The sequence below is a fragment of the Idiotropiscis lumnitzeri genome, chromosome 5 (assembly GCF_059441095.1).
Source record: "Idiotropiscis lumnitzeri isolate Australia: NSW breed Sydney's pygmy pipehorse chromosome 5, RoL_Ilum_1.0, whole genome shotgun sequence".
Taxonomy (NCBI): domain Eukaryota; kingdom Metazoa; phylum Chordata; class Actinopteri; order Syngnathiformes; family Syngnathidae; genus Idiotropiscis; species Idiotropiscis lumnitzeri.
The window spans coordinates 23,852,528-23,871,722 of NC_142395.1; the positions used below are offsets into that span (position 1 = coordinate 23,852,528).

The 19,195-nt window shown below is 42.0% G+C and overlaps 2 protein-coding genes across 4 annotated transcripts in view; both read left to right on the top strand.

The window, feature by feature from the left end:
* The first annotated feature begins 102 nt into the window (after window positions 1-102).
* urb2 (URB2 ribosome biogenesis homolog) lies at window positions 103-16,229 on the top strand. 2 transcript variants are annotated; one of them, XM_088297147.1, is made up of 13 exons: window positions 103-163; window positions 1,249-1,392; window positions 1,520-1,696; window positions 2,060-3,111; window positions 3,191-3,329; window positions 4,517-6,641; window positions 6,726-6,902; window positions 7,432-7,592; window positions 7,714-7,824; window positions 8,529-8,771; window positions 11,321-11,417; window positions 12,509-12,642; window positions 14,227-16,229. In XM_088297147.1, the coding sequence occupies exons 2-13, from the start codon at window positions 1,267-1,269 to the stop codon at window positions 14,422-14,424; spliced, it is 4,740 nt and encodes a 1,579-aa protein (XP_088153273.1). In that variant the 5' UTR covers window positions 103-163; window positions 1,249-1,266; the 3' UTR covers window positions 14,425-16,229. The 2 variants fall into 2 exon arrangements, with proteins under 2 accessions (XP_088153273.1, XP_088153272.1); XM_088297146.1 differs by having other exon boundaries at window positions 4,517-6,902.
* A 624-nt stretch (window positions 16,230-16,853) lies between these two features.
* galnt2 (UDP-N-acetyl-alpha-D-galactosamine:polypeptide N-acetylgalactosaminyltransferase 2) overlaps window positions 16,854-19,195 on the top strand; it is a 51,702-nt gene continuing 49,360 nt past the window's right edge. For both annotated transcript variants that reach the window (XM_088296555.1, XM_088296556.1), the window contains exon 1: window positions 16,854-17,373. In XM_088296555.1, the coding sequence (XP_088152681.1) occupies window positions 17,278-17,373 (96 nt within the window). In that variant the 5' untranslated portion in view covers window positions 16,854-17,277. The remainder of the gene's footprint in view (window positions 17,374-19,195) is intronic.

A 19,195-nucleotide genomic window follows, 5' to 3' on the forward strand; every position in this document is an offset into this window, starting at 1 on the left:
AGTAATGTATATTGTCCAAAATGTTTCCATGTCGACTTTGTCCTGAAAATGCGATAAATTTTTTCGTATTATCGATTCTCTATTGCTTTTGCCTAGTAGGCCGGGTAGAAGTTGAAAGGTCGTACTGATGCGAAAACAGGAGACACGTGTGAATTGGGAAATAGTAAGTTGAATGAATTAATGTGTACTAATTATGATTTATAAACGGCGTCGTGGCAAGGTTACGTTTGCTCTTGTTGCTCGCAGACGACAAGCAGAGTTTAAGATTAGCAGAGGTGGTCGTTATCTTAGATGCTAAATCACTAGCTGTCTCCTCATAGGACAAACTTTAATTGTGGTTTTAAATCCTCTTAACTTGGACACCAAACAGTCACAACTACATATTACGCAATGCAATATTTGTTGTCCAGTTAACGTGTCGAAATTTGAACTTAATTCTTAAACCAAACAGTGATATATACATTTCCAGTTAAATGTTTAGACATGGTAATGTGGTGCATACAATCAACGAAAACTAGTAAAAACCGATAGATAAAAGAGTATGCGGGATAATAAACTGGAAGTCAGGATCTCTAGCGACACTTTCTAAATTAATTTAATACCGTCAAGCTAAAATCACAAATCTTCTGAATTATGTATTGCAGCGGTTGTCAAACTTTTTCTGCCACGTACCAATTCTTTGAGCAAGACTTAAACACGATAGCATAATAGGCCCAAGTTTGAACACTTAAAAAAAACGAGACAGTTGTTTATAAAAAAAAAGTGCATTTTATCGTAAGCCAAATTAATTAGGGCTGCTCAATTAATTGAAAAAATATCAAAATCTCAATATTTCCTCATGCAATATGCACATCACGAAGACATGCAATAAATTTAATCTGGAATTGTATGCTTTTATCTGGATTTGACCAATCATAAGCAAATTTAAGTGTATGTCTCGACAAACTGTTTTAAAAGATTAAATGCAACTGTATTCTACATGGAAAGTGCTTTGGGCTCAATCTCTCGCTCTCTCCCAGTCTCTCTCTAAAAATAAATTAAGCCACTGGGACATTATGTAAAATTTGAACATTTAATTTAGTGTTACTTGTCTTACAACTGGTACCCACTACATTTTGAGAATCACGGATGTGTGACTAAATAAAGAGTTTACAATCTCATATGGCTTGTTGCTCAAAAATCACTTTTGGTAGTTTAATTGCAAAATACAAAAATATGCTTATCTGCTCTAATGCTGTTCACCATTAGGTTTGAGAAGCAGCAACAATGACTGCCATTTACTCTGGCATCCATCTGAAGCTAAAAAGCCCTCACACTCCATGGGAGGACAAGTTAAAGCTAGCACGTTTCGCGTGGCTTTCCTCTCAGTGCTTGCTGCCCAACAAGGAACAAGTAGGTGTTCTGGATCCATGCATTTGATAAAGTCATATTTCAAATGCCCTAAATTCAACTCCTTTAACAGATGTTAAATGCAGTTGTATTTATTTATAATGCACTGCTTGACTTTGTGCTGTTATAGGTCCTGTTGGATTGGTGCACATATGCTCTCACCGGCTGGTATAATGAAAAGGTTGAGTTCTCACAAGCTGTGCTGGAAGGCCTGTGGAGTTGCCTTGATGATTTTCTTCATAGTCGGAAGCTCCACCTCGCTCTAAAACAGGGCAAGACGGTCAGCGTGAGGCTCAACATGGCACAGGTATGGGATTGTTATTAAATCGATTTTCTTGTGTTAGACACATTTTTAGGTTGGCACACATTCACTCTTCAAATTTTTTAAGAATTGAACATTACTGAAACTACACAAATTGGTCCATAAAAAAATCAATTCATCCATTCTCTGAATCCTCACAAGGGGTGCAGGTGCGCCGGAGCAAATCCCAGCTGTCTTTCGGCGAGAGGCGGCATGCACCCTGAGCTGATCGCTAGCCAATTGCATACATTAAATGTTTTTGATGACTATATTACCTGTCAAATAATTGGGCTACAAAAAAAGTGGAAGCAGCCTCTCATGACTACAAATGACTTAACTTAACTTTCTTTTTTTTGGGGGGGCTTCTAGCTTCTACTGAACCTCCTTGAGGAGTGTTCCAGCAACCCCACCAAGATGTCAGTGGGTGTGTCCACCCTGCTGAGTGTGTGCCAGGGAATCTTCTCATCCTCTATTCTCTCATCTGTCTTCACCACCAAGTACGAACTCATGGTCAGTCTCTCGGTTAAAGTCTGCTCCTTCGCCTGCCATCAACTGCAACAAGCGTTACCCTCGGGATCCCATCCGCCTGAACTCATAACTAACGCTGTGAGTGAGTGTCTTCACACAAGCGACTTGGACTCGCAAACTGAAGTGATTCTTAAACAAGAGCTGGAGGAAAGCCCGAAGAAAGTCACAACTGGATCAAATGTGCTTGAGTTGGTGTTTCAGGTGTTAACATCGTATTTATCAGTTCAGCGGCAACAAGGCAATCCAAACAGAGTTTTCACCTTGGTAACAAACCAGCTCATTCAGCCGTTATTGCTCCTCAGACACATGCTGACATCTGCAGAGTATTCTCCTTCCCACGCACATCTGAGTCTCCGCCAGAATCTTTGCAGAGACGTTCGGGTCAGGATAGACTCCATCCTTCAGTTATCACTCTTCTCTGTTGAGCACCTGGCATCCTACAAGGAGGAGCTTCTACCTTCCAAAGAGGACACTGGGAAACGTGGACCCGGTGGGACAAAAGGCCCCCTAAGGCCAGCCAATTCTGTACTTTGCAAACTACGTGCGTGTGAGCCCCCGCTGCTTTACTCCGTGAAGTCAAACACCGTGCCGTTGCTTTTGAAATTCTTTTTAGAAAGCTACAGAAAATGTCGAGCAGAAAACGAGGAAGAGCAGAGTATGCTGTGTTTCGGTTACCTCACAAAGTTAGTGCCAGCTTTGGATTTGTCCCTTTCCAATGTTCCCTGTTCGCCAGAGAGTTGGAGTCTAGCTCTGCTGGCTGTGGAATCGCTGCTTAGCCAGGCACTGTCTGCCGATATTTATAACGTGGCAGCAGACAGAATAAGACATGCAGAGGTCCAGCTCAACTTTTACAAAAGCCTCACAAAAATTCTCTTCAATCAGCCCCAGCCAAGGTAAAGCACCATTTTCGCCTTCATATTTCAACCTGTAATGATGTGTTTTAACATAGAATTCATATTCTCTGTATTTCAGCATCCCTGCATGGTATCGCTGTTTGAAGGTGCTTCTGAGTCTCAACCACATGATTCTTGAACCAGACTTAGACGAGTTGTTATCTTCAGCCTGGGTTGATGCAGACTGTATGGAAACACGAGTCCAACGAGCCAGACAGGTCTTGATGTATTTTATTATGAATATTACAGGAATATGGTTCTTGATAGCCACAAAGCAGGACAATACAAACCTTGATGGTCTTTGTATTGCCACTGCGGGGTTATGTCGGAGCTCAGCTGTTTGGATAGTGTGATGTGAAAGAACAAGTTGTCAAGACAGCATGTAAGTCAACATATGATCAAACAAAGAATCCTAGTTACGCCACCTTGGTAACCAGATGCATCCATCCATTGTTCAAGCCGCTAATCCTCACGAGGCTTGGGTGGGGCGTGCTGTGGTCTATCCCCGCAAAACACTCATCCATGCCACTTGATATTGATTTGAGTTCAAAACTAATCTAATGTTTTTCTTTTTGTTTTGTTTATTTTAACCCCCGCCCCTCACACAACTTTTATCCAGGCGACAATCACCATTCAAAACTAATTTGCTGAGTGTTGTGCTGCTGGCAGTCACTGGTCAGAAAAATATTATTTAAGATTATCATTGTAAAAAGTGTGTTAATCTATTGTAGGTCTATTAGGTTGAGAAGGAATTGGAGAAAATTGTCAGTTTATATAATTAAAGGGAAAGTCAACCCCCTAAAAATATTTGCAAATATATTTTCTATCTGCCTTCAATAGTCAAAACATGGCATTCTAATTAAAAATGTCTTTGACCAGTATCAGGTCACCTAGATTCTGAAATTATCTCACGATCACAATAGAAGTTGGGTTAACTGAAGCAGCGGAAAATAATATGTAAAATTGTAAAAAAAATAAAAATAAAATAAGATTGTGAAAAAGTGTCAAGTTTTCACAAAGGATTTAGTTTATAGTAACAAACATGAAAAGGGAATAGTTCAAATCTCTCTCTCGCTTTATTTTACTTCATTTAAACGTCGGCGATCATCCATCTCCATATGACCTTTTTGATGCATTCCTCACTGGCTATATTGAGTTGCTGCATTGTAAATTCAGAATAAAAGATGAAAAATTACAGTGAAAGTTAAAATACCATTGCCGAAAATGCTGCTAAAATGGTTTAGCACAACACAAAGAGCTGCTAAAAGTAAAAGTGCTCACAAAAGAGTTAATAAAGCTCTTGGGATAGGCTACACTCTCGCTGTTGCCTCATTGAATCTTGAAGAATTGAAATGTTTGCCAATCTAAACCAACACACTTTTTTCCCCTCTCCATTCCCCAACAGATGATGCTCTGCAGTCTACTTCAAACATACACCAAGCTTTGTCAGCTGCCTCGCTTCTTCTCCGAACTCCTCTCGGTGATCTGTCAGCCATCTCTTGACAACGCTCGACCCCCTCTGCTCGGCGACGGCGTCTCCGCCTCACTCAGGACCAGCGTTTTAGAAACACCTCCCTCGCAGGGCTTTGAGATTTGCACTTTAGTGCTGGCGAACATGAGAAAATATATTATCCCTGACCTGCTAAAGGAACCAGGAGAGGCAGATGAGATGGAGATCGATGGAGTGAATAATGAAGAAAATGCCGATCGGAAGCAAGAAGACGCATCAATGAAGCTTTTCAGTCTGTGCCAGCTTCTTCATGTCGTTATGTTCAGTTTAAAAACTTTGGACGATGCGTCTCCTCTTCCCTTAGTTAGACAAGGTCAAAGCCTGATGGGGGAGATCCAGAAGGTTCTCAACGACCTGCTTCAACCTTTGTCCACAGAAAGCAAGGCTATGAAAGGAAATGTGAGTTCGGCACAGAAAGCAAAGAAGAAAAGAAAAAAGAAAGTAGACCTGGAAGAGTCTCAAAAACCATCTCCGTCTCTTTGGGAGCTGAAAACCCAAGAGGCAGTTCTTCTGCTCCGATACAGTTGGATTGAGGTCGACACACTCTTTGACATTTACCGTAGCAACTACACACCTCTTGACTGCAATGCTGCAGCCTTAACAAGCATCGAGAATCTCCTAAATTGTGAGGTCAATTCCGTCCGTCTGCACCCATCCACTCCCATGAACTCGGTGCATCTCAAGCTCCTCACTTTGCAACAGATTAAGAAAGTTCTGATGGACTCGGCCTCACTCGCGGAACCAAGTACATCAGAGTCCCTAAACAGGGCAGTCGGGTTTGTTGTCGATAGAGTTGAGCTCCAGTTATGTTCAGAAGCTGATCAGATGTGGGATGGGCAGATGTGCAGTGTGGAATCCAGCTCCCACCGTGTTGCACACTGGTATATAGTCACATCGAACCTACCTTTGCTGGCCCCCTACATGAATAGTGAAGACATGAACTGCATCACAAATGTTCTGGTCACGTCATTGCTGAGCAAGCAGTCTAACAGAAGCAAAGATCAACTCTCTGTCTCCCTCATATCCTCGGAGCTTATCCACAGCTCCATTCTGCCCGAGTTGCCGTCGCTATTCTCCGCCACTGTTGGTTTGCTGTCACAGAAGATTTTGGGGGTTCTAAACGCGGCGCATGCCCCTAAAGCTTGTACGACCCTCAAGACGTACCAGAAAGCACAAAAAGATGAGACGGTGGTTTTGTCCACCTTAGTCAAACAAACCTTAGTGGAGGATATAAACGTTTCCTCGCAATCTGGCAAAGTGTTTGTACTTTTGAATGACGCTCAAACCAAAGAGCTGACAGAACTGCTGTCAATCTTATCGAGCCTAAACTCAGATGGACTGAACGCTGAGGATCTGTCATCCATTTTCCTCCTCCTTGTCTTCATGCTCACTTCCACTGCTTGTTATTCGGAGGCTCCACATTCAGCATCTTGTTGCGCAAAATTCCAAGTGAAGCTGCTCAAGGTACTTGCTTGTCTGGTGGAGGGCCAGAACTTTCATGGTGTCCTGACGATCATTCATGGCAGCGCTCTGCTTCAGGCCGTAGTCTCCTCAGTCCTCTGGCACAGCAAGAAAGGACGATTCAGCTCCACCAGCACCTCTGATTGGGTGGATTTGATGAAGGCCACGCAGGACTTTGTCATGTATTTGGTCGACTTAATTCTGGTCAGGAACACCAGCGTACGCATCAATCTGGACCAGATTGCCTCATTTCTCACCAGTGAGGACATCACATCGAATCCCGGCTCCTCCATCATGTCTACTCATCTACGACTTGCATCGTTGGCTGCCACCTCCAAAGCGATGACCTCTTTCCTAGGAAGGAATAAATCATTGGATCAAACTTTGACCCAGACCCTCGCAAGAACCACTTCTTCGCTGGCATCAGCTGTGGAGTCAGTCCTGAAGGCCCAGAGTGTCAGCAAGCCCGGCCTGCAGCCCGCCTGCTCGCTTAGTCCCGCCTTTGTGGTCGACACCGTCACGGTCATGCTTCGGTGTGATCAGGCCTCCTTGGCAGCAGGTGATGACGACAAGACCACCCTGACCCATGAGACTCTCTATCAGGGTTTCTGCCAGCAGATCCTAAAAGAGATGACCTCCGCAGCCAGACCTGTGGACTTCCTTGTTTCATCTTTGCAGTTCCTGTCAGTGTACTACTCGGCAGTGATGAAGACAGTGGGAAAGAAGAAAGAGGAAGGAGAAGAGAACAAAGAGAAGGAAGTAAACAAGATGGATGAGTTGTTCGCTCAGATTATTCAAAATGTACACAGACTTTTGACAGGTAAGTAATTTATTATAATTAATTTCCTCCACTTGTGTGGCTCTACACATCTATTATAGGAGCAGGAGGGAAATACTAGAAATTGTTTGTGATGACATTTTGCTTTTGCATTTCTGTTGAAAAGTGTGAGAGTGGTCTTTGAGGCACCGTAGTGCGCGTGCTTCAAAATGCATGCGTTTCAAACTTAGTTCACCACTAGATGGCACTAAATTCTACACACTGTCCCTTTAAGAATAATCACTTAATTTTCTCTATTACATAAGATACATCATCAATACTTTTATTATTCATCATTATTTGTGAGATTTTATTTTGAGGGGGCTTTGGCAATGAGATTTGTGTCCCACGACTGCGTTATCCATCCAACTGCTGGTGTGGTTTGACTCTAGTGTGCTGGGAGAGAGGCAATTTCACTTTACTGTACCCCAAAAATTATAGTTACTAAATATTAGTTACTAAAACTAAAGTATCTTTGTTCATCTAGCTACACCTGATTACGGTATACTGAATCTTGAATATTTTCTTTTAGCTCCATGGCTGTCCGCATCTGACACATGTGAGCTAGAGCCCAAAGTGCAGAAACTGCTGCACCACCTGCTGGTGAACAGCACTCCCTGGCAGTTCAGCATGTTGCTGACCCGGATCAAAGATGGGTTCGACACTTGCAAGCTGAGCTCTGGAAATTACAAGGTTTCTAATGGTTTAGTCATCATTTAGTTGTGCAGGTGTATCTTATATTGTGACAATTAAGTGTATAGTATCAGACAAAAGGCCTGTTATCTCACTCTGCCCTCTAATTACTTGTCTCCAGGAAGTGCTGGCCGTCGTCCTCATTGCCAAGCTGCTGCCCTGTTGTCAGTTACCTGAACCTTGCTACAAAGCGCTGTGGTCCCTTGCACCACAAATTCTGTCTGCTATGGTGGTAAGCAAAGTCAACACTTACTGTAATAAACGTGAGTTAAACAGTCAGTGTCATTTTTTTTTTATTTCTACTGTACTTGAATTTAATGTATTTTAAAGTACGCTTAGGTTTTGTTGAAATGATTTCAGGTAGAGAGCGAAATCAGGAATGACTCAAAGTAATATGCATAATCAGTGCTTTGAAAGGAGCAGAATGCATTCTCAAGAAACTCAAGAGCTGGGAAGTAGTGCTGCGGTTGTTCAGCTGAACCAGAAGAACATGTGACAGCCATTAAGAGTGACTCGTTAGCCAAATGACAATCACACACCACGCTGCGATGCTTGGTTCTTGTAATGAAGCTACAATGTGTTTTGTATCAGGGGAGCGAGAAACGCAGCTTATGTGAGTCCATACAGTCGTGCATAAGGCAAACTTTTAATAAATGAGTGTACTGTGTCGCATATCTACAAAATGTTTTGAATATGCTGCTTTTTCAACAGACTGTTTTGGGGTCGATATGGAACTATTTAAAAATGATCAGTTATTCAAAACACATGCATTATACATATGGATTTCCCTGCTGTTGAATCTTGCCAGCATAACTCGTAGAATTGAAAAATGCTACACAGTTGTCCTGTGTCCCCAACATAGCAGAGTGTTCGGTGGAGTTCTTGTTTGTCTGCCACAAAAATGTACTTTTGCCAACTATCCAACTTTGTTTACAGTTTCTTGTAAGGTCATCCAGTCAGGATGTGGACTTGACTGCGACCTTCACCATTCCAACCGTGACAACAATGACGACGCTGCTGCGCCAGGGCGAGGGTCTATTCGGTAACCCTCATCACGTAGTCTTGGTCCTCGGAGCGCTTCAGGTCGTGCCGCTTGACCACCTGACTGCACTTGTTTACCAGTCAGCGTTCTTGGCTATTCATGAGGCACTTTTTGCCATCATCCACTGTCATCCTCAGGTATGTGTCCTCAATGTGCTGGTGTGTAAATATACACAGTGAGAATTGTTCCCGCCAGTCCCAACCAGAGTGCCAGGGGAAATTATCCAGTTTCACTTATTGTGTCGATTATTATTCAGGCACGGTAGTTTTATTCATATAGCACAGTTAATACACAAGGCGACTCAAATATGCTTCAAGCGAAGGCACGACACCTACAAGCATTTACAAACACAACAGTTGACATTCAAAGCAGCGAAAACAAAAGTATCTTACAAAAATTAATTGTTCATTAACACTATTTAAATACAATTGCAGCAAACTTTTAAAAAAATATTTAAAAGTAAAGGAAATAATAGTTTTCTAAAATAAGAGAAACCTTAATCAAAGTTATGGGGAAATGCAAAGTTTTTAACCTGGATTTAAATACATTTACACGACAGGCTGACTTCACGTCTGCTGGCAGCTTATGTGTGTGCAGCACAACCGCTAAATGCAGCTTCACCATGTTGACTTTGAACTTTGGTCTCCACTAATTGAGCCAAGTCTAGAGATCTAAGCCTGACTCGTTTTTTTTTTTTTTCCATCAGCATTTCTTTAATGTATTCAGGACCCAAACTATTCACTGATTTATAGATCAGTCTCAGAATTTTCAAATCTATTCTACATCTAATTGGGAGCATTTATCAACACCTGTTCATGTTCTGTTCAGAACCTGAGCTACAGCGTTCCGAATGGACTGAAGCTTGCTTGATGCTCTCTGCAATTACAATACTAAAGTCTACTGGAGATAAAAGCACCGATATGTTTTTTTTCTGTTCTGCTTGGAACATGCAACCCTTCAGTCTGGATATGTGTTTCAGCTGCCAAAAAACTGTTTTAGTGATTGATTTTATATCATTGCTGAAAGTCAGATCTAAGTCTATCAGAACCGCAAGCTTTTGGACTTGGTCTTTCGATAAACTATACTTTATTAATATAAACGACAGAGCCCCAGTCAAAATTGCCCGCAACCTAGATAAATAAGAATATAAAAAACTAACTCTGCTAATTTATGGTCATGTGAATGAAACGTGTGGCCATAAAATAGGTAACTAATTTGGAGGTCCAAGACAATAGACGAGGATAATTTGATTAAGTTTTATTTTCGACTGGGGTTGACCTTTGAGGAAAAGTCTGGCAGGCTATTGATGAAAAATCAATAAAAGACACTTTACCTGAAGGCAGTGTTTTCCATCCTTCATTGAGCCAAGGCAGCCATTTTGCATTAAATAAATCTCACGGCAAACCACCATACAAATTTAAATGTAAACTTGCTCACTATTCATACTTGTAGAAATGGCAACAGATGAATACAGTACACCGGTTTATTTGTGCCATCTGCCATTAATGAGAGAGCATTTCATTATTGTGCATGTCACTATGCGTCGCTGCTATAGACAGATGAACAAAGACACATACTGGTAGGGAATAACTGCTTTCAGGATATGCTGTATTGCCAATTTTTGTGGAAGTGCTCTGCATTTGCTTACTCATACATCCAAGTTACACATTTACATTTTAATTCCACAAATTAGAATTTTACGAGCAGTCATTAGACCCATTATGTGTTTGCAAATTAGTCGTTTGTTCTCACGTTCTATCTACAGGTATATTGTGGCCAGCTGCGGTTGGTATTGTCACATTTGGACAGTGCAGCTGCAGTTCATTAATGCAGGCAAAAACCTGCTAACTCGCATCAGATGTTTTTAACGTTGAAAGACTGCAGCCGAGGCGACTGTCGGAAAGGGTGGCGGAGGTGATGGGGTTTGAGTGTGGCGTGTCAGAAAGAGAAGGAAAGATTTGGTGGCGTAGAAGTGAATGCAGTTTGAGGGATGAAGCAGGAGAACAGAGGAGGGAGATGAGACTAGACTGCATGAAGCAGGTTAAGTGGAATGGGAAAGTTAGCTGGAGTGGTGAGATGTGATAGGTCAGAGTGTTTTGGAGATGTCGGAGTGCTGGCATTTACTGATGGAAACCATGTGAGATGATGACATCACCCGCACCCCTCTCTCTCTCTCTCCTTTATGTCTGGTTTCCCTTCCTGTCCTCATCCTCGGTCAGTCCACAGGAGCTTAGTACTGTTGCTATGATTCACTTGTGGATTCTCCAAGCATTCAGTACATTGCTCAAGGGTACCTCAGCAGGGCTTGGAAATTAAATGACAACTGCAAACATGTGTGGGTCTCTTAATGAGTCCTTAAAGCCGAGCCAATTCTTAAAGACTTAAAAACGTAGTTCCAACTGCCAAGCAGAAACATGGATTCAATTTTCCCTGATTGTAGGCAGTGTCAGTGAAGTGGCTTATGTCACATATCATAAAGCAGAGCTTCGCAACCTTATCACGCTCCCTTGAAACCTTTAAATGTGGTTCTGCACACTCTAATAAGTCATTTGAAGCTGTACAAAGCAAATGTGTACTACATATGAGCATTTTTCCATTACTGAACACGATTACTACCCAGTTTCTTCATTCTTCCTTGTATGACATTTTCGTATGTACATTTTGTCCTTTCCTTGTGTGCATTCAGGTGATGCTGAATGCCACCCCATCATTCTTGAATGTCTTTTACCGTCTAGTGGCTTCCATCATGCAGGAAGGTCGGCAGAGAGGAGCCAGAGACACAGGTAAATTTTTCATACTTTCATTAAATGAAACTGACCTCACACTCAGACTTTTTTTCTGAGCATGGATTATATTTCATGACTTGGAAAATTCAATATGTAAAAGGTTTATTGTGACTCTCGTCTGTAATTTCTAGCAATAGGCTTAATCTTTTGATAGGATAAGTATAGAAAAAAATATATAGATATAATAGATATTTATTCCTTAAGTAATGGATAATATCGTAAGTCACTGTACCTGCAAATGAAATTTAAGAACACACTTAAATGTAGGAGTGTTAAAAAAATAGAATAAGTAATGATTCAATGATAATCATTCAAGCTCACAAAGACTGAATGCAAATGTTTTTTTAAATAAAAAGTTAAATACAATGGAGCTGTACTTAATTGAATGTAACCCCTTTTTTAATTTATATTGCATACATACCACTAGAGGGCGCCAACATACCACTCATGGTCCCCGTATGACACTTTGACAATAACAGTTTTAGCAATATCCTGATTCGTGTGTTTCTGCCTCCATGAAAAATGCAGATCAATTTAAAAGCATTTTCTTTTGCAACTCTAATGCGGCAATTTACTGAGATGTCCGCCTGTGTAAAAAAAAAACTTGTTTTCATCATTTTTTTTAATAAAGGAAAGCAAACACTAAAAACAGTTTTAAGAAACTTATATTTTCCAAAATCTCATTTCGCAGAGACCTAAAACCCCCTTTGCATGTGGTTGACAAAATTATATTTTTAAACAATATTACTATAACAGTTTTAAGTATCAAGTGTCTCGCTCCAACCCGTCACCAGTAACAACGGCACACGATCTACAACAGAAATTCTACTTTTTTATTTTTTTTTTTAAAAAGACTAAAATCACAAAATGATTACAAGCAGCTCTAAATATCCCAGGAGAATGTCTGGTGAAACTTTTTCCACAAACCCCTCATCCGCTATTTTAATTAACCCTATTTCGTCATGACCTTGATTTATGACTTTGCTTTGGAGACATTCTGGCTTGTTTTATAGCAGCAACAATCTTGTCTATTTGTACTTAACATATTGACTCATAGGTTAATGAATCATGTCAATGTGTGTTCACAGGTGCAGACAGTGAAGTGTATCTGCAGTGCTCCCGGTTGGTCGAAAGGATGTACTCGCATATTGCTGTCATCTTAGAGAACTTCACCACACTGTCTGCCTTCATGGTGGCTCAATACGTCACAGAACTGCAAAAGGTACACACACGCACAGACTCTTGACGGATTTCTGTGATTTATTTTTCCAATATTAGCATTGGAAAATAGCATTAACAGGTGACAGACGTCACAAACTGTCATACATAGTCACCAATCCAAAACCATCTGTCATCCGTGTCAACAGTTTTTTTTTTTTAATGCAGCTGTGAGTGGTGAGTGGCACCCACATACACACACACACACACACACTAATGAGACAGTGGTATCTCAGCTGATCCAGCGATGAAGCGCTGTTGGCTCACATTAACATTCAGCAGAGCTGTGAGATTCTGACGCTCAGTAGGAGAGTCGAGGAAGTCTTTCCGTCAGCGCTGTTTAAAATGTTCCCAAATCTGTGTGAAGGGGCTCGGGATTACTCTAGCTCCATGTGCTGGAATTAAGCTTTTGGCTTAATGTTAGTTCAAGGCGCGGTGAGTCATGTCTGGCTTGTGAACATGGCTCTACTGCGCTGTATTTAATGCGACGCCTTCTTGACTCAGCGTTTTGCAATAGAATTAACACATTTTGAAGAGGACATGGGGACAGGCGGCCAAATGAATGGACAGGCTGATGGAAAAGGCAGAAGGAGGGGCCGGTTTAAGTCATCAAAAACTGTCATGTGTGTAAATTTGACTTTTAAAATGTGAGAACTTCATGCAAGTCAAATTTAATTTAGTCTCGTCTCTGTCCTGATTATTTGAGACACGCTTTAAACTTTCCCTGAAGCAGTCTGGTATTATTTGACCAAAATGGCTCAGCAAATCACGTTTTTATATTTATATTTATATTTATATTGATTATATTTATTGCTAAACAATTGCCTTTGAAACGCTGTAAAATCCATTTCATTGCAAATTTTCAAAACTCATTCACTGCAGCCCTCCCAAGTTAAAATGCGTCTTTGACAGACTGCATATTGCTGTCAGCGGCAGTAAATGAGTAGCATCGACATCAATGTGTTGCCATTTGCAAGCGCCTGATGGTCTGCTAACGACATCCGTCATCATCGTTCCCTTCCTGACTGCTCAATGTATTTTCTATTTGACAAATAGTAGATGTATTACGCCTCTCCTCCGTTTCTCCTTTCAACCACTGGCTTTGGTTCAAGATTTTCTGTTGCGAAACGTGTTGACTGGATATGCATTACAAACGATAGCCGTTGCGGTTGTGTGCACTGGTTGCCCTTTGCATGCCCTTTTGAGCATGTACACCTTCACATAACTTGCGTGTGCCCCCGTTTATAACGTTATATCTTGACCTATGCATGTTCTGATCATTTGAATGTGTTATACATATCAGACAAGCACAGCACAAAAGTTTGACGAGTAATTTTAGCACCGATGCTAATGCTAACACAATCCAAGAGCTCTCCTAGGTGGTCAACCAAAATTATATAGCGTAAGCAATCTGGGGTTACCATGACAACAGAGACTCCATTCTCAACACTACCAGCCAGTGTACCATCAAAATGATTTTGATGCTAGTTTTTGAAGGATAAAGTTAATGTACTGAGTTGAAGGCTCTCCTCATTTGTTGGCCTTTGTTCTTTTTCTTCAACTACAACTCTTATTGTGGTATCTTCAGGTTACTCTGCGGCCTGACATCAAGCTACACTTGACAGAGGGAATCTACCTCATACTGGACTTGTGTCGGGAGCAGGATATCAAGTTCCTATCAACAGGCTTGCAGATCGGAGTCCGTGAGGTGTTTAACGAGCTCTACAGTAGCTACACCCACTACCATAAACCCCAGAGGCAAGGAGAGGACAAATACACCCTTTGAAAAGACACAGCAGGCTCCAATTTGGGGCCAGGTGGACGTAAAGTTGTGGTGTCCTTTTGATTGATTATGTAGTACACAAATCAACAAATTGTCTGACAGGCTATGGCGTCCAATAATGTGGGTATGTTTTGTTTTTTTCCCACATTTTTACGTAAGGAAACAGACCATGTACAAAGACAAATGGGCATATCTTTGTCGCTTTTTTTAACGTGCGTTTTCGTGGGTGCAGTAAAATTTACTGCAAATGTCATTAAGTATTCTTTTCCCGGACTGCTTGGCTCATTTGCTGATGACGTTGCAGCAGTGTTGAAATGAATCAATGGGATAACTGCAATTTTAGACAGCTTGACGGATCATGTCAGAATCATATTGGTCTTTTTTTTTTGTTTACTTTTATAACGGCTCATTCAAGGATGCATTGATTAAAGCTGAAGCTGAGGTATTTTGTGCTGTCGTAGCGCAATAACCGTTAGCGACGGCTCCCATGCTGCCAAGCTCATCAATTTTTTGGGGGGATTCCCTACACAGTTGTGAAAACATAACTGTTGCAGATGCAGCATTTCTGTGAATAGCTCATATTTATTCTACATGAATGCTAAACCTGTCAAAAGAGTTGATAGCTATCTGTATGAAATTACCCGTTAAACTGATTTGTGTCAATGAAATCACTTTGTGTGTTTGTACTCAGAAAAAAGATGGCTATAAACACGAGGTCATCAACTCCGGTCCTCGAGGGCGCCTGCCTATCCTGCATGTTTTAGATGTTTCCCTCCTCCAACACACCTAATTCAAATGATCAGCTCATCAGTAAGCTTAGCTGAAGCCTAACAACCATCCTGACCCTTGAGTACCGCTGTTGGTGACCCGTGCTATAAACTGATTCGGCTCTGTCTCCAGTTGAGATTTTGGAAATGCAAACAAAAGTAGTGATAAACTAGCGGAGGTGTTTATCTGTGAGCTTGGTAAAAACAACATTGCGACATCAGCAAAACAACATGAAGCATGGTGGGCAGCAACATGCTTTGAGCTTGTTTTTCTTTCGGTGGAATTGGCACGTTTTTTTTTGGGACGTCAAGGTGGCGAGACTTTTGAGCACTTGTAAATCATCAAAATTGGTCCAACAACATTCGTATTTGCTAAAAGGCTGAAGCCGAAGAGGAAATTCACATTTCGACAAAAGGATGGCTTTATCAGCAGATCGTTAAAATGTTGGAATGGCCTGGCCAGAACCCAGACCTAAATCTAATTGAATATTTGTGGGGTGCGAGTGGGTAAATATCATCAAGATATGCTTTGGTGACAAACTCTCACCCCAAAAGACTGATTTGATTTGTTCAAAGGTGCTTTAAAGGTACAGTGTGTTACAATTTAGTGCCATCCAGTGTCAAGCTAATGGAACTTAACGACCCAAGCTCGAAGCACGTGCATCTTGTAGCAAGCGCACGATGGTGCCTCCAAGACGTACTTCACAAGTCTACCCCAATTTCTTCAGTAGAGGTGCAAGCAAAATGTCATTTGTTTTACATTGTCCCTTTAAAAAAAAAAATTGAGATTCTTGATTGAATTTCAAATAGACTGTACTAAGGCGATGTTATCCTGTTATAAAAGCATATTTGTTACACTCCCACCCTGGAAACTGGGCCATTGCAATTAAAAAATATGACTGCCAGTGGTTAACTCATTTACTGCCATTGACGGCTAAAGATGTCAAACATTTTTTTTTTTTTTAAACTTGCCTGTTCCTCACTTTGCTTGCCCATCTTTTTCACAGCAATGTACAAATAAATTTCATTTGACAGAGTCTAGACTTTTGGAAGCATGTCCGACTGTTCAATGTTTCAGTACCTTTGGCGTTCTGTAACGGCAAAATTCTCAACTGTTTGATCCAGAAATATTTTGTATCCCAGTTGGAATCTGGTGTGGACACTGCAGCATTCCACATGCAGTATCCCGCATGAACGATATTGGGATGCATGGCATGAGTTTCAATATGAGAATTTGTGTCATTTGGGGTAAAAAAAATAAACCAAGGATGCATCTGTTGAACACCTGTAAAGGCTTGAAAATTGCCCAAGATACACTTTGTGATGCTGTCACAGAAATAAGTCAATTTACAAAGACTCACATTCTAAGAAAGAACATTCTTGCATAATTCTTGGGAAGATTGTGCGCTACATTTTACAAACTGAGAAATGGCCTGTGATGTCATCTATCTTCAATCAACAGTAAGTAGCAGTACGAGGCTAAATGACCGCCCCCTGAGATGGATGAAAATGTGTTTTTCAGATTCCACAAACGCAATATCAATCAAATACCATTTTTAGACAAATGGAGACGCATAGAACATATTCTTGTAAAGAAAATCTTGACGTGATTTTTGCCTTTAAACCAGTACATCCTGTCTCTAGCGCCCCTAGCGTACGCACAGAGTACAGCAGCTGACAGCCTGTAGCACACACACGGAGGCACACGCACACGCACGAGCACATCCTCGCTCGCTGCTGCAACTAAAATCGCTCACTACGATCATTTCTTTCCCACTAGACTTTATCACTAGCCGCCCTTCGACTCGCTTGCAGCACCGAGCCCTCCTCCACCACGGCGTTATCCGACATTTGATTGGATTACAGCGGGTTAGCCTTTGCCCTCTAACCCTCGTTGCTGAATTTTGGCTAGCTGCTTCCTGCTGCCCACGGCGGACCGTGCACTGAGCGGCGAAGCGCTCTGCGAGGACAAGACAGACGGGACGAGCCGCCGCCGCCGCCGCCAACACCGCCCAACACCACCACCACTATCTCTCCCACTACCAGCGAAGCTCGAGCCGGGCGGGAGGAACGAGACTAGGAGACAACCATGCGGAGGAAATCGAGGATATTGTTATGTTTTGCGGTGCTGTGGGTGTTGGGGATAGCCTACTACTTCTACTCCGGGACGGCGTTGGGGCGAAAGGTAAGACAGGCTCATTTTCTTTTTGACCTACCCATTTTCTTCCGTGGGACAAAGCGGCGGTAGTGCGCCGTTACCGGGGGCTCCTCTCCCCGTTTGAGGCGCTCCGTTATGGCGGCGCCGGTGATGGTAAATCGAATTGAAGGCCTCTTTGGTATCGATTGATAGTATTTAAATTGATTATAATTGAAGGGGTTGTCAGAGTTGCTTGACTAGCCGGTGAACTTGCACCGACCTCCCGCCGATTGTTGTCCCGTGGCAGCGGGAGGAGAGGCACGGTCTGTACCGGGCGGCGTGTCTTCTCGGGCCGGTGTCTTGGGGGGGGAGGCTGCCGGCCTGGTTCACAGGGCAGGCCGGGGGTTGTGGGGCTTCGCCTGGGGACTGGAAAACGTCCGCACACACAACGGAGAGCAGGAAGTGAACGTCGCACTTAAGTGGAAGAGACTGTGATTGAAAATCGAACATTATTATATTAAAGTCGTAGTAGGTTCATTTTAACGCTACTGCTGTTCTCTTCACCGGTTATGTACCGCGAAGACCTTTTTACAGACCTTTTGTCTTATCCTCAGCAAATGATGGCCTATATTTTGTCTTGCACCCTCATCTAAAAATCACAGACATGTTTTTTTCCTTTTGTTTTAACTCAACATTGTTTCCTTAACTCAGTTGGGCGAGGAGAATTTAGTATAAGGCTCTCAATCAGTTTTATTGATTGTATATTTCTTGGCAAATGCATTTCTATTCATATGGGGCTTTCACAACAGCTGCATGATGACTTTTGGATTCTTATTTGTTGTAACGGATAGTACTTATGTTCATTTGTGTTCTATGTTGCATCTCATGAAATGTTTGAAATGCCATTCACCCTGCTTGCGATCTGAGTGAGCTGCTGCATATTCATTTGAATTTGGATGAAGGCCAGCCTACACCCTTGACTGGTCGCCAGCCAGTCTCAGGGCGCTGTTGGCACATAGCATTTTAGAAAGCGACCATATCTTAATTGTCATCTTTAGTCCATTAATGGTGTAATGGTTGACTATGCCTGATTTCCGTACAGGAACTTACAGTAGGTTCAGTTCCCTCTCGGCGGTGGTGTGAATCAAAGTGTGTTGTTTGTCTCCATATAGAGGGTCCGGAATTGAGCGTTTGAGCCAACTCGTGGTGGCCCTGCCACACCCGAAACTGGCCCATTGCATTGGTCTTAATCAGAAAATTTGGGGATATCCTGTTTTACAGCAAAATAAACTGGCCTACAAACTCACCGTCAAGTTATAACCAAAAACCTCCCAACAAAAAAGCAAAGATTGTGTACACCCTCACTCATTGTCATCCAACCTCACGCACATGAACAGGTGGAGGTTGTCATGCGAAATGCTAATCTGCTCATTAGGGCCAATTAGAGGTTTTGTAATTGAACCAGTAACCTGCTGACTGCAACTGGGTGACTTTAATCCATATGATAATGCGAACCTATATTGTGCTGTGTCCCAGAATGTATCACTTACGTGGCAGTTTGAATGTTGCTCCCTTTGCATTTCGCCCACAGTGTATGGAATCGGTGTGAGTCACAGGACTCCTCAAGAAGAGATGCATCACAATCGTTGTGGCTGCCCTCGAACTTACTAGCACTATACCAGGGTTGGACAAACTTTTTGATTGGTGGGCCACAATGGGTTCTAAAATTTGACAGAGGGGACCAGGAGCAGATGGTTGGAATGTTTTGGCAACCTCACCTCATCGGAGAAAAAAAAATACATTTAATTTTAAATCCAAATGAACAAAAGTATTACAACAAAATATCTGTGTTTGACACACCAGAGTGTTT

Excerpts from the sequence above, each read along its gene's own strand:
- urb2 (XM_088297146.1), top strand. The coding sequence starts at position 1,267 with ATGACTGCCATTTACTCTGGCATCCATCTGAAGCTAAAAAGCCCTCAC. Across the intron at positions 3,112-3,190 it reads TTCAATCAGCCCCAGCCAAG|CATCCCTGCATGGTATCGCT; the intron begins GTAAAGCACCAT and ends TCTGTATTTCAG. Across the intron at positions 7,825-8,528 it reads AAATTCTGTCTGCTATGGTG|TTTCTTGTAAGGTCATCCAG; the intron begins GTAAGCAAAGTC and ends CTTTGTTTACAG.